We start from the raw sequence: 15,463 nt of genomic DNA, 5'->3' as shown, positions 1-15,463 counted from the left end.
GAATGAACTCGGGTCTCCCGGTTCGTAGTGCTGCATGCTAACCACTGCACTACCACATGTACAAATGCACACACACACATGCAGGTTGTGAGCTGTATGCTTTCTGCGGAGCGCTCTTCGGCATCGCGTCCATGATCACCCTCGTGGTCATCGCCACTGACCGCTACCTGGTGCTGACTCGGCCCCTCGCCTCCATAGGAGCCATGTCCAAACGGCGTGCAATGTACATCACGGCGGCCGTGTGGTTCTACTCGCTCGCCTGGAGCCTCCCACCCTTCTTTGGCTGGAGTGAGACATAAGCTCCAGCCCAATTCCTTTTATGGGCACCACCACCACAAGTTCAAATCCCACTACCACCGCTGAAGCAGCCCACTGCCAACACAACCCACCACCAACACAACTCATTACCAATGCTGATACAGCCCATAATCAAGGTTTTTGGGTTAGATCGCGATATTTATGAATGTGTCGTAACCCTCCACCACCCGACACGGCCAATCAGCAAAAAAAGTGTCACGTTGACAAAAGACAAATATTTAAAATTGTAAATGTTGTGGTTTCACGCTTAAACACACCGGTGGGCTAAAGTAGTCAACTTTTTGTCTTTTGTCAACGTGACACTTTTTTTGCTAATTGGCCGTGTCGGGTGGTGGAGGGTTACGGCACATTTATAAATAACGTGATCTAACCCAAAAACCTTGATTATGAATAATATTGGTCGCGAAAGCCTACGTGTTGAACTGATACAGCCCACTACCAACAAAGCCCACTACCAAACACAGCTCACTAACAACACAGCCCACTACCAACGCTGACACAGCCCACTACCACCACCAACAGCGCCCATTACCAATGATGATACAAGCCCACTACCAACACAACCCACTACCAAGGTGATATCTACTAGCAGATGTCACTTTAGCACTCCTGAAAATCACAACATGCAATTTTTTGCATTATTTTTCTTATTAACAAATCTTAAGGCGAAAATGCTTGCGCTGGGTTGGATGTGTGCAGGATGGGAGAGGATCAGTTGCTGAGACAGCCATTAGAATGGGTCTCCAGGAGTACAGCAACCAAGGGGAAGACTGCTAAGACCAAATGTGGGGAGACTATGAGGACAGATCCTGGAGGTCGCCGCGCATCTACTGTGCACCAGCTGCAAGATCTGGCAGGGGGGTAGGAAGTGTTTGACGAGGAGTTACGGTGGTGGCATCATTGGCTTTGGCCATGACGTCTTGACCTTGAACAAAGCTTCAAACTCTAGTGAGACTTCCTGGGACACAACACGGGATGTATATCTACAAAGTTGAGTGATGTTGTTTGAGTTAAACAATAAACTGTGAATAATTATTATTTTACCAGTTAAGGCACACTGAGCTTTTTAAAGAAGCGACCTGGCCACAAATTATAGCTCAACGAAATGGCTTATCATGTGGAAATTTATAGCAGCCAAATACTGTAAACGCATGTTTCTAAATATGGGGGTAAAAACCTGAGGATTCCTAGAAAAATCCACGCTACCACGGGGAGAGAGAAATGCAAAATTCAAATACACGGAATTCAGGTTCGGGATCGAACCCACGACCTCCTGTACACCAGGCGAGGGAGTTAACATCTTGGCACCATGTCTTTAGTCCGGCTGTTTATGCTTTTTTGGCATTTGTAGGTGCCTACGTCCCAGAGGGACTCATGACGTCGTGCACATGGGATTACGTGACATTCACACCAGCCGTACGCTCCTACACCATGCTGCTCTTCTGCTTCGTCTTCTTCATCCCGCTCATTGTCATCATCTTCTGCTACGTGCGCATCTTCGTAGCCATCAAGAACACCAACAGGTGAGGCATTCTCGCGAGTTTGTGTGCACAGTCTGTCACGTATTTGTGCGCATGGTCTGTGACGTGTTTGAACGCATGGTCTGTCACGTGTTTGTGTGCACAGTCTGTCACGTGTTTGTACGCATGGTCTGTCACGTGTTTGCGCGCATGGTCTGTCACCCGTTTGTGCTCATGGTCTGTCACGTGGTCTGTCATGCGTTTGTGCGCATGGTTTGTCACGTATTTGTGCGCATGGTATATCACGTGATTTGTCACGTGTTTGTGCGCATGGTCTGTCACGTGTTGTGTGTACTGTCTGTCATGTGTTTGTGCGCATAGTCTGTCACGTGTTTGCGCGCGTAGTCTGTAACGTGTTTGTGAACACGGTCTGTCACGTTAAATTTTGATTTAAAGCTTTCGTGACTGCAGGGATTCATATTCTTGGTTCTTTCGGTAAAGTCACGTAGAAGGGAAATAATAAAATAATATAAACATAAAATAATTAAAAAAATTCACGACGTTTCGACTGCAACACAAGCAATCATCATCAGGTGTGGTCTGTCACGTGTTTGTGCGTGTGATCTTTCACGTGTTTGTGCACGTAGTATGTCACGTGTTTGTGCGCATGGTCTGTCACGTGGTCTGTCACGTGTTTGTGAGAATGGTCTGTCACGTGTTTGTGCGCGTGGTCTGTCACGTGTGTGTGCTTGTGGTCTGTCACGTGTTTGCGCGCGTAGTCTGTTACGTGTTTGTGCACACAATCTGTCACTTGTTTATGCGTGTGGTCTTTCACGTGTTTGTGCACGTGGTCTGCCACGTGTTGTGTGCATGGTCTATCTCCCGTTTGTCCACGTGGTATGTCACGTGTTTATGTGCGTGGTCTGTCAATTGTTTGTGCGCATGGTCTGTCACGTGTTGTGTGCACGGTCTGTCACGTGTTGTGTGCACGGTTTGTCACGTGTTAATGCGCATGGTCTGTGACGTGTTTGTATGCATGGTCTGTCACGCATTTATGTGCATGGTCTGTCACGTGGTTTGTCACGTGTTTGTGCGAATGGTCTGTCACGTGTTGTGTGCATGGTCTGTCACGTCTTTGCGCGTGTAGTCTAACGTGTTTGTGCACACAGTCTGTCACTTGTGTATGCGTGTGGTCTTTCACGTGTTTGTGCACGTGGTCTGTCACGTGTTTGTGCGCGTGGTCTGTCACGTGTTTGCGCATGTAGTCTAACGTGTTTGTGCACACAGTCTGTCACTTGTTTATGCGTGTGGTCTTTCACGTGTTTGTGTACGTGGTCTGTCACGTGTTGTGTGCATGGTCTTTCTCTTGTTTGTGCACGTGGTCTGTCACGTGTTTGTGCGCGTGGTCTGTCATGTGTTTGTGCGCATGGTCTGTCACGTGTTGTGTGCACGGTTTGTCACGTCGTTGTGCGCGCTGTTTGTGAAATATCAGACCCACGTTGTGGTGGCAATATACACTCGTACACAGCATGAAACAGTTGCCTTACAATTTCACAGTACAGCAATATAAACCATGAAAAATATCCTTACTGTCACCACGTTGACTAGAGGAATGGACGTGTTAATTATCTGTATTGTGGACTTGGTAACGTGAGTTGTGTTGGTCATCATCGTCAATTAAAACTTGATATTTATAATTATATATTATCAGTCAGCATTTACAACATCTATAATTCGCCGACACTTGCTGGCCTTGTTCAATTTGCCCCTGGGGCGTGACTGTCCGCACAGGGCTGTGAAGACTCTGGGGGAAACCCATGATAGTAAGGAATCACAGAAGCAGCAGCAACGGATGAACGCCGAGTGGAAGCTTGCGAAGATTGCCCTCATTGTCATCTTGCTCTATGTGGTGTCCTGGTCTCCGTACTCGTGTGTGGCGCTTGTGGCCTGGGCTGGGTACGTTTGTCCTGCCGCTCTCCTGCCTAACTCGCCACCTCCTGGTTGTTTTTGCTCTGATTTATGATTATAGTTTTTTTTGTTGCTTTGATTTCTATTAACTTCATTGCTGTACTTTGTTTTATGTTGTTTTAATGTTGGTGACCCAGGTCACTTCCAAATGGGATGTATCCTGATATCTTGAGTCCTCTCCTAGTTAAGCAAAATAAACGTTAAACTTCTTTACAATGCTCAGGTGGGAATCTGTCTCCAACCTCTCCACCTCCTGCTCTCCTTTCCACCATATTCATCTCCCTCACCCCGTTTAGATAACTTTAGACCACCTTTGCTCCCCTCCAGAAAATTAAAAAAACGCTTCGGCCCGGATTATTTTTAATCATCCACACCACACCCATTCCTATGTTCTCCTTGTCGAACTCCATAACTCCATTAGCTTCCCATCGACTACCGATGTTTATTAAAATTACTTACCCTCGTTTAAAAATCACGCCTTGGTTCTGCTCCACCCTATCCCGCTTCTCTTATTTCTTATTATGTCTCATCTCGGCCCCTGCGTTCACAATCTCTGTTGTCCGTCACTACGCCCCCCTCCCTGTGCTCAGTCACGTTACCGCTCCTCCCTCCTGGCTCCCCTCCATTTAAATAAACTGCCACTCCACATCAAACAGGCAACTTCACTCAACCATGTTTCATTCCTCCATTGATATTACTCTTTTTTTCAATAGCATATACCTATACTGCTTGCTATCCTCGTCCTTAAAAGCTTAACCAGCCTCTCCCTTCCTAACCTCGCCCTCCCTTTCCCTATCACCACCCTTCCTTGCCATCCCTTCCCCTCCCCAACACTCAAACCCCATCCCTTTTCCCCATCAGCCATTACTAATGTGTCATTTATAACTCTTGTAAAGCACTTTGACAAAAGCGCTATACAAAATCCTAGAGATAGGATAAGACTATATTGCTCCATGACAAATGACTTGCAGTGAATAACAATAATAACAAATGTCCACTATTTACCAATGAGAGGTTCAATGAGCACTCAAGACTCAGAAGGGTCCTTCATTGGAGTGGTTGGCCCATTCATTATATGTGAGTGTTTGGCATGTGGGAGGAAACCAGAATTCCTGCCGAAAAGTGAAACACACAAGCTCAGTACAGATAGATTGAGTAATCTGTTGCTCTATTGCCAGCCTCCATCTTGTTTAGCTTTTGAGATCTTACAAGCTCCAGCACGATCAAGGTAACTTGATTGTTCCACATTTGTATGAGTGCAGAATCACATAATCCAGCTGCTAGACTGCCCAGTTATAGCATTGTACGTTCCGACCCTAATGAAAGTTTGAAAGTATTTTTAAACTCTTTTATTCATGACCATAGCTTCAAACTTCTGTCAGAGAGCCCGGGACCCATGACCGAGGTACAAGGCTAGTAACGATGGATTATGTGCTCATGGAATGCACAATGAAGTGCAAACAGGACGTAAAATACGAGAAACAATAGAGGGAAGATGATGAAGCAAGTTAAGAAAAAGATCTTGGAACTGAATTGCAAATCCCGATTTGTGACAATTCATTGCACCACCAGAGGAGTGAATCACTCCTTAGCTACTTGGTGCATTTCTACAGGATACGAGCTGCTTCTACTCTTCGAGTTGTTTAACTTGGCTGCTGCCTGTCTCCGCAGTTACGCTGACATGCTCACGCCCTACATGAACTCCGTGCCTGCCATCATCGCCAAGGCGTCGGCCATCCACAACCCCATAGTGTACGCCATCACACACCCCAAGTACAGGCAGGCGATCGGCAAGTACGTGCCGTGCCTTCGCTCGCTGTTCGGCGTCGTCCGCAAGGGCTCGCGGACTCTGTCGGGTGGCAGCTTCCAGTCGACACGACACTCCACGCTCTCCAGCCAGATGTCGTGTAGTGGTGACACGGTGCGATGGCATCGTCAGCCGACCTGCACCTCTGACTCAGAGTCGGTAAGGAGCCAGGACAGAGATGGCCGGGTGGTTCTGGGGAAAGGGAGGGGGTTTCACGACGGTGACGTCTGCACCGCTCTGAGACCCTCTCGTGCGGTGCAGGCGGCGTTAGCCAAGTCGCCAATGCCAGTACAAAAAAATAAAATAACATTTTCTTATTTTCACAACGTGATGTCAATAGTTCTTAGAATTAGGTCGGAGAAAAGTAGAAAACATACACCCATTCAAATAAATGTAACTATATATTTCCTGTTTGTTATATGTAACTGTAAGTAGTAGTGTGCATTTACATTCAATTAAAACAGCTTCTTATGAGGCTTAAGAGCTCTATTTAAAATATCAAAATAAGTAATTGGTGTGATTGAGAGTGTAAAGGAGTTATATATATTTTAAGCTACATAAGCCAAATACCTCTTTTAGCGGTCAATAGATTGGCATTGTAAACTGCTCGTTCATATAGAGTAAATAGAATGTATAACATCGTGATTATTCAAGTTTCCACTGGGTTTCCAATTAGAAAGAGGGGAAATTATTCCACTGTTACATTTTTTTATTCCTCCTTCTTACTCACTGAATCCTGATTACAAATATACGTAAATAATTTATCCTGACCTTGAGTGGTATAAAACAGGAGACACATTTACATTCCTTTAACAATTTATTTTTACTTAAGCAGAACTTTGAGGAGAACATCTGACTGTACACCCCGTGTGAGGACGGCTTGTCACCCGCTCTCACTAGTGCTGGACGGACATGGAGGGGGAGTCAGGGATCCGGACCCGGCCAGCCAGCCGTCAGGTCTCCTATGACCTTCCTCGAGATACCATCGAGGGCCAGGACCTGGGGAAAGCGAGGTGCCATGACTCCGGCATGTTCGAAAAGGTGTGTGTATGAAGGATGGTGCAAATGAATACGGCTACTGATTACCTATTAAGGCTTTCACAGCGACACGATGGAGTGGTACGGCCACGGCACCATGGCCTGCTGCTCGTTTACGTGATGACGAGCACTCGCCGTGTATTTCCATATTTCCATGAGATATACCTGTATGCTTTAAAGTAATTTATAAGATGTCCACATAGACACCACGGGAGTTAAATACTCCTCGATGACCCTTGATTTCCTCTTACCCTTTCGTGTTAAAGATGTTGACGTTGGCATCCTGTAGTCTGCTCGCTCTTAGAGAGTGCGACGTGGAATTCACTGTTTGTGAAGACGACTTGGGGTTAGCACAACCCAATGTTCGTAAACTTCTGAGCTTTTTTGATGGTCACAGCAAAACGCCGCACGGACTGGAGGCATTGTGTGGTCAAAAGGTGCCAACTCTCTTGATCATTCAAGCTGTTTCTCGTTGCACACTACACGATATATATGTAGTGGCATAGAATAGTAATGTAGTAGTATAGCGCTGGCTGCTGGCAGGGAAGGGGATCTGTGGCTTACAGCAGCCCTGACGTCAGCAGGCCAGGTTATACACCAGAGGGGGGTATAGGGGAAAGGTCACAGAAGGGACACACCAAGAACCGCTGGTAGGTTCTAGAAAGGGGGCGTGGCCGGGAGCGGAGCCATGCCACACTGACAGTATAAAAGGGGCCCCTCTAGGGGACCTCGGGGCTGTTGTATGGAGTGGGATCCTCATCGTGCTGCTGCAGTTTTCACCATTCTTCTGGTTGTCTTCACCATCCTTCTTGTCATCGTCTCCGTCTTCACTATCTTGGAGCGTCACCAGTCAGGCAGCCTACCAACTGTCCTGACTGAGTAACGTTGCCGACCACAGATGGACTTATTGTAAAGTGTTAACCCCGATGGTGCTTGTTAATAAAGAAGTGCCTCCAACTCTTAGTGTCTCCGAGTTAGTTACTACATATGTGTAACAAACCTTCTCGAGACGGCTTCTGGAATCAGTCCTTTATTTTCCACTTCCACAGTTACACACACTCCCCGTTGCTGGCAGGCAACGGGAAACGGGCAGACAGCCGGCGAAGTCGCACCGCGCACGTGGCACCCAGAGCCCCGCACGCGCGTGGCTCCTGCTCTCTTCGTTCCCAGGTCTGCTCCCGACTCCTCCGTCTCTCCCCCTCTTAACCCCTGGGTCACGTGGTACTCCTAAGCCAATCCTCAGTAGTCAGCATCGACCGCTCCAGATCACTCCCCGTCAACTCCCGAGACCACGCCTCTGATCCGGTTTCCCATTAGCTGAGGCCAAGATCGGCCAAGCCAATCACCTTAGCTAACATGCCGTGATCACGCCGAGGTCATGCTCTCGGGCTCTCCCCTCATTGGCTACAAAGCGGGACCGGCAAGCCGATCGCCACTTGAGCCATACATGGTTCTTATTAGATATGTAATAAACAACTTCCACAATGACTCCGGACTGGTGTCGCTTAATTAACAGAATGTTTGCACACCTCCACACTCTCTCTCTGGGTAGTTCTCTCGCTTCCCCCGCTGCCTTGATGATCCATCTCTGTCCACTGCCGCGGCACGCCTCACTCTCTCTCCGCTCACGCCACTGGCTGGCGGCGTGCGCGGAGTAAATGCTACTTCGCTGGAGGTTCGCCACGTGGTCGTTGGCGAGAAGAGGTAGAGCGGCGATGCAGGCTGGACCCGAGGCTTCCCACACCGACCTGGAGTCCTCTCCTGCCTCTGCTTATATGCCTCCTGGCGGAGGTAAGCTCCGACTACCGCAACGCCCTCTTGTGGAACCTTTTGGATGGTTCCCGTATATTCCCCGTAGCTCCACCCATTACCTTTGGCCTCGTTCGAATCCCTACTCCAGATTGGATATCGGTTACCCAGCGGTGGCCATGCAGATGTCCTCTGTAACCCCCCAGGTCGCGCTCTCTCATTACATCACCCCCCCCCCCCGTGATGTAAAAACTAGCCATCCCGGCTAAGAATGAATTTGGACGAGTAATGGAGAGACACAATTAAAGACCTCGCAGCAACAGCAAGCGTGTGTAACAGACATAAAAGCAACATGAACTGTACAAGCCGGCATTAAAAGGCGAGTAACCAAAGTGAAGATAAAACCAGAACATCAGCAAAATCGAGGCGTTTTAGAACGGGTCTGCTATGCCGGGCCCTCCATGGTAGCTGTATCCCGTTCCGCATCGATCAGCATGGCTGGAAGTGGAGCGGTCGGTGGAAGAGCGGAGGGGTCCGATGTAACAGAGCCGGACCGGGCAAGGCCATCGTCCGTGACGGCAGTCAAGGGTTCGGATGCTGTGGACAGCAAAACAGAAATTTTCGGAGGATCAACGTGCAACCACACCCCCTCTGGCTCATTGGACACGCCAGACCCCGGCAACCCAATATGTGGAGATGACAAAGCAACACGTGGAGCAACGAAGGATTTCAGCCGTGATGGATGAATGAACCAACGACGCCGACCCGCCCGAATACGTACACACTGAGGGCGCTTAACCTCAACCACTTCAAACCGGCCCATGCTACGGCTTGTGCAGTTTAGGAGAGGTGGCAACAGGCACCTGAGAGCAAGTCGTGGCCGGACTTGCGCGCACAGCGCTCATTGCGTGCCTGCGTTTTTGTGGTGTTAACTTGAGCTGCCTCCCGCACCTCGGATATCCGGCGCAGGGAGTCCCGCACATGGTCAGGCAGGGTCAGTTTAGCGCCCCCAACAGGCGATCTCAATTGAGCATCAATAGGCGGCACATTTTCCCTTCCGTACATGAGGAAAAATGGAGAAAATCCCGTGGAAGCGTGCAGAGCCATCCTAAAAGCGGCGAGCATGCTAGGCACGTGCAAATCCCAATCGGCCTGTTTGGCATCCACAGTCTGGCAGAGCATAGCTGTCAAAGCCCGATTTAGACACTCGACCATCCCATCAGTCTGAGGGTGATATGGCGATATCCTAATCTTTTTGGTGCCCAAAGCGTCGCAAACATCGCGTAGCAACTTGGAAGAGAAATTCCGGTCCTGGTCCGTAAGCAATGGCTCCGGGGCACCTTTGTCCATGACATAGCCATTCAAAAATGCATCAGCGATGGAGGATGCGGATTGGTCAGGTAAGGGCCTTAGCCATCGGCCACCGGGAAAAATATTCCACACCCACCAAAAGATATTTGTTACCCCTGAGAGTGATCAGGAAGGGCCCCAGGACATCGAGAGCCACCCACTCATTGATGCGCGTACCAGAAATAGATTGCAGCGATGGATGGCATTTGAGGCACAGCGGCTTCCGCCGAGCACACTCATGACAGGAGCTAATAAGTTTAGAGGCATTGGCTGTCCTACCGGGCCAATAATAATCCCGTTGCAATATTAGCAAGGATTTTTGAACACCAAGGTGCAACAACTTTTCACCATACAACACGCGAACCAACCTGTCACGGAACTACAATGCGCCAACGGTCCACTATATCATCCCTCCACATCAAAAGGCCCTCCTGAAAAGTCAAACGACCACCTTCCACTGACACAGAACCCTCACGTGTCTGTTCCACCTGACGCTGCAGAGCCCCTATGGAGTCAAACTCTTAGGTATTTTTGGTAAAGTCACGTAGGTAAAAATTTTAAATTAATAAAAGTAAAATAAAACAAATTAAAAAATTCACGACGTTTCGGAAGCAACACAAGCCTCCGTCTTCAAGTGGAACCATCACAGCCATGACAGCTGTATCAAGTAAATGAGAGATCACAAGAAATACTACCCCGTATATATAATGGTTGAGGGGGGAAGGGCCAGGAACGGCACACTTTTTTATTAATATGGTAAGGTGAGGCTTAAGACCAAGAGTAGACTGCATAACAAAGGACTGAGCCTTTGTTATGGAGAGGTGCGGTTTGTAACTAACACATGGCATACATAACAAAAGTGTGAAAAAAGAAAAGCAAGTAAAAACTAAAACTGGTAAAATAACAAACTAGCTGTCTATCAATAACCTGTAATAGTTGTCTGTCAAATAAGATGGTCCAAATAAGTGTAGTTACATCTTTTTTTTTGCATGGTTAATCACATCTTTCCAATGATTACTCAGTTTGTAACCCTCATCACGGTTGAAATTATGTCTGTGTTTGTATATTTGTATGGCTTCGTGTACAACCCCCTATGGAGTCATCCAACAGCTGCTTGCGCGTCCATACGGAGTGCGGCAACTGCAATACATCGCCGGCCGGCACATCCGCCCCATGCAAGGGAGACTCGCTCACCGCGGACATGACAATATGCGGCAGCGAAGCGACAGGCGAGCAACGACTTGTCCCAGAGGAACATGCGCAACGAGTCACCGGCGGCAATCGAGACAGTGCATCGGCGTTACAATGCCTGGAACCCTTACGATAAACGACATCGAACGAGAACTCCTGTAATATCTCGAGCCAACGAGACAGCTGGCCGTCTGGCTGCTCAACCTTCAACGAGTATTGTAGACACGTAGGTAAAAATTTAAAATTAATAAAAGTAAAATAAAAATAAAATAAAAATCACGACGTTTCGGAGGCAACACAAGCCTCCGTCTTCAGGTGGAACCGTCACAGCACGATAGCTGTATCAAGTGAGAGAAATTCCAAGAACACAGTAATTGTATATATACTAGTTGAGGGTGGGAGGAGCCAAGGTAGGCCCTGAATTTTATTTTTGTGAGGTTCGGTGCGGTTGAAGCACGCTGTTAGTAATGAGCCTTTGTTGTGTAAACTAGGTGCGGATGATGTAAAGGTGCGTGTAAAAGGGACTGAGCCTTTTTGTTATGTAGAGATGATGCGGCTGAAATCGCTGCCAGGAAATTAGTCTTTGTTGTGTAGAATGGTTGACTGAGCCTATTATTATGTAGAAGTGGTGCGGCTTAAATCGCTGTCAGGAAATGAGTCTTTGTTGTGTAGAATGGTTGACTGAGCCTATTATTATGTAGAGGTGGTGCGGCTGAAATCGCTGCCAGGAATGCTCCAAATATGTGTAGTTATATCTTTTTTGCATGGTTAATAACATCTTTCCAATGATTACTAAGTTTGTACCCATCATCACGGTTGAAATTATGTCTGTGTTTGTATATTTGGATGGCCTCGTGTACAAACCTTTGATGGTAGCCAGGAGGCTTGCAGAGCACCTTAGTCTCGGAAAAGACAATTTCATGAGAGCCCACAGCGTTGTAGCAATGATTGGCAATGGCAGAAGAATCAGTTTTGCCGTGTTTCAGATCTGACTTGTGCTCGCGGACACGATCAGAGATATGACGTTTCGTTTCTCCAATGTAGCAATCACCACAACTGCAACTCAGTTTGTAGACTCCAGGGTATTGTAAGTCAGGGATGACATCTTTCACAGATGGAATTAGATCACGGAATTTTATGTACTGTACTGAATCGGACTTGAATCTTACGTTTGTTTAGAATTTTGGAGATCTTTTTGGTCACGCCTGCTATGTATGGAAACGTGATTGTTTTGATCAGAGTTTCATGTGGCTGTTTCTGTATGGTGGGAGAAACAGCTTGGCGGATGGTGCGGTCAGAGTATCCGTTCATCACGCCATTAGATGTCTTAATTCACTGGCCAGGTGGTATTGGTCAGAAATGCCATGAGCTCTGTGGTATAGTGTTTTGATGAGAGAATTATTTTTAGATGGGTGGTGGTGGGAATCGGGTTTCAAGTAGGAATCTGTGTGGGTGGCTTTCCTGTAGACAGAATGTCCCAAGGATCCGTCAGGTCTCCTCTAAAACAGAATATCTAAGAATGGTAGTTTACCATCTTTCTCCACTTTTATGGTGAATCTGATGGATGGGTGTCTGGAATTGATGTGGTCCAAGAAGTGGTTCAATGCTGGGAGGCCATGTGGCCAAATGACGAAAGTGTCATCCACATGCCTCTTCCACAGGGAAGGACGCAGGGTGGATGTCTGGATGGCGTCTGATTCAAACTTTTCCATGAACATGTTGGCTATCACTGGTGACAAGGGGGAGCCCATAGGGGTACCCTCATTCTGTTTGTAGAAGGTGCCATTCCAGGTAAAATAAGTGTTGGTGAGGCAATGCCTAACCAGCGCAGGTACATCCGAATTCAATCCATGTTGGACCAAGTCCTCAATTATTGTTAGGGTGTCAGGTACTGGGACCTTGGTAAACAGAGATAGTTCATCAAAACTGACGAGGATATCATCAGGAGATAGTACCATGTCCTTGACCATAGAGACTAATTGGGTTGAATTGAGTACTGCCGAAGAGGTCTTGCCTGTGAAGGGAAGCAGAGTATCTGATAGAAACCGGGCCAGTTTGTACGTAGGAGAGTTGATCGTCGACACGATGGGTCGTGCCTTCTTTATGGATCTTGGGAAGACCATAGAGTCTGGGAGGTCTTGCCACCGATGGTTTTAGAGAGGGACGTTTGGTTGGTTCGATTAGGGAAGTCGAACTCGTGATGATTTTGTTCATCAAAATCGTTAGGCTGTTAATAGGATCGTTTTTAATTTTGGAGTAACTCCCATCATTAAGTAGGTCCAGGATTTTGTTGTTGTATGAATCTTTATCCATGATGACTGTGGCATTGCCCTTGTCTGCCGAGAAGATGACAATATCGTCTCTCTTTTTTAGGTCCACGAGTTCAGAGCGTTCGTTTTTGCTAATGTTACTAGTGGGTTTCTTAGCATTCTTTTGAGTAAGATAAAACGGTGCCTATACCCGTATCGCTGGCATCGGTGTCGACGATAAATGGCAATGAAAAATCGGGATATTTGAGCGTCAGCACGTCGGACAAGCGAGTGCAAAGTGCTATGAACGGCGCTTCCTCCTCAGGACCTAATTTGAATCTCTGATTTTTGACAGTCAGCGCGTGCAAGGGCTTGGCGACCCTAGTGAAATTTGGCATGAATCGACAGTAATACAACGTGAAGCAGACGAAACTGCGAACATCACCCTCACACGTACGAGTAGGCCAGTCATGGACACAAGCAGTTTTCGTCGGATCCGTGGCGACACCATCGGAACACACCACGTGGCCCAAACAATGCACCAAATTCTGCAGCAGATGACATTTTTTAGGTTTAAACTTGAGGTTGGCAGAGCACATTCTCTCAAATAGGAGTGCAGGCGTAGGAGATATTCATCGAACGTACGACTAAACACAATCACATCGTCTAAATAAATAAGGCATGTATCCCATTGCAAGCCAACCAACACGAGCTCCATCAAACGTTGTAAGGTAGCTGGAGCCGAATTTAACCCCATAAGAAGGCAGTTAAATTGAAAGAGTCCCCGAGACGTGCGGAAAGCGGTTTTCGGCTTCGATGAGTCATCCAGCTGCAATTGCCAAAATCCAGATGACAAATCGAGAGTGGAAAAGTACCGCGCCCTGGACAACGGATCAAGGGAGTTATCCATATGCGTCAGTCAATACGCATCGGCCACTGAAACCTTATTTAGTTTACGAAAATCCACACAAAACCTGAGGTTCCCATCTTTTTTCTTTACCAGCACAACTGGCACGCCCCAAGGACTATTAGATGCTGAAATGATATCTGCAGCCAGCATGTCACTGACAGCACTCTGAACACGCTCCTTCTCCCCTGGGCTCAACCGGTGTGAGTTTTGGCGAATAGGGCTGGCTCCGCCCGTGTTAATGTGGTGAGACAAAAGGGATGTGCGCCTCAAGTCGAAATCGTCCTTGCTAAAGACGTCACAAAAATTACGCAGAAGCTCGCACGCAACCCATTCCGTTGTTTGGGCGACAATGTGGAATTCTCACGACACAACTCCGTAATCCATCTATCGTCTGAAACAGGAGGAGTATGAGTCGCCCCCACCACTCGGTGCGGCTCCACCTCGGCCCGTTCCATAAAGGCGGTGGTGGCATGGGCCAAAACATTGCCAGTGGGAATGACAACCTCATCCGGACCCCAGTTGAGAACCTGCAAAAACGGTGCCTGTTCAGACCGAATGATCATCTGAGCGCCGACCAGCGTCAGACCACGCGTCACGCCATTAGATGGGGTCAGGAGCACCCCAGCCGCTGAACTCTTGCAGCGGCCCCCTTTTCGATAGCGCAGCGGCACCAACATTTGGGAACCTGGCAGGATCTCAACCGTGACATCGACCAGCACCTGCCCATTGGCACCCCGGGGTGAGCAACCCAGCGACGAGGGCAGAAATAACACATTACGACCTGAGGGCATTACCAAGCAGCCCTGGTCCACCAAGATCTTTATAGGCATTTTCCCAAGGAAATCAGTACCCAACAAGCATGGCCAAGGATTTCGATTTAAAGCTTTCGTGACTGCAGGGATTTATCTTCTTGGTTCTTTCGGTAAAGTCACGTAGAAGGGAAGTAATAAAATAATAAAAATAAAACATAATAAAATAAAATAATTCTCACGACGTTTCGGCCACAACGCAAGCAGCCGTCTTCAGGTGAAGAATGAGACACTGCCAAGCTAGGAGCTTATATATACGCTGGGTTGGAGGTGCAAGAAGAGCGCCTTAACAAAAAGAATGTGCATATCAAGAGGAATTTAGCATATTCATGGGAAATGCGTAGGAGGTGGGCGGGGGGGGGGGGGTTTCAAAGTCATATTATGCCCATGCATTATGCAGGATCAGCAGCACCAAGGGAGGGTGCAGGGAGTAGCATTAACAAAGGAAAGGAATGTTAATAGTATGTAGCTGCAGTTACTAAACAACCACGTGGAAAACTAAAGTATAAACTACATAAAAAACTAAAGTATAAACTGCATAGCACCATCAGTATACTTACTATACTCTACAATAAGCTGAGTTACTAACAGCAAGTAATACATTACAATTCTAC

The 15,463-nt window shown here is 47.5% G+C and overlaps 1 protein-coding gene across 1 annotated transcript in view; it reads left to right on the top strand.

Annotated features, from left to right (window-relative positions):
- LOC133350499 (melanopsin-like) overlaps positions 1–15,463 on the top strand; it is a 43,369-nt gene that overhangs the window by 17,531 nt on the left and 10,375 nt on the right. The window contains exons 5-9 of the mRNA XM_061564839.1: positions 85–288; positions 1,670–1,841; positions 3,570–3,734; positions 5,418–5,712; positions 6,454–6,594. Coding sequence (XP_061420823.1) covers positions 85–288; positions 1,670–1,841; positions 3,570–3,734; positions 5,418–5,712; positions 6,454–6,594 — 977 coding nt within the window. The remainder of the gene's footprint in view (positions 1–84; positions 289–1,669; positions 1,842–3,569; positions 3,735–5,417; positions 5,713–6,453; positions 6,595–15,463) is intronic.

This window comes from Lethenteron reissneri, chromosome 34 (genome assembly GCF_015708825.2).
Source record: "Lethenteron reissneri isolate LAM-NWPU_2019-01 chromosome 34, ASM1570882v1, whole genome shotgun sequence".
In the NCBI taxonomy this organism is placed as follows: domain Eukaryota; kingdom Metazoa; phylum Chordata; class Hyperoartia; order Petromyzontiformes; family Petromyzontidae; genus Lethenteron; species Lethenteron reissneri.
This window is presented reverse-complemented; position numbering and strand designations above follow the sequence as displayed.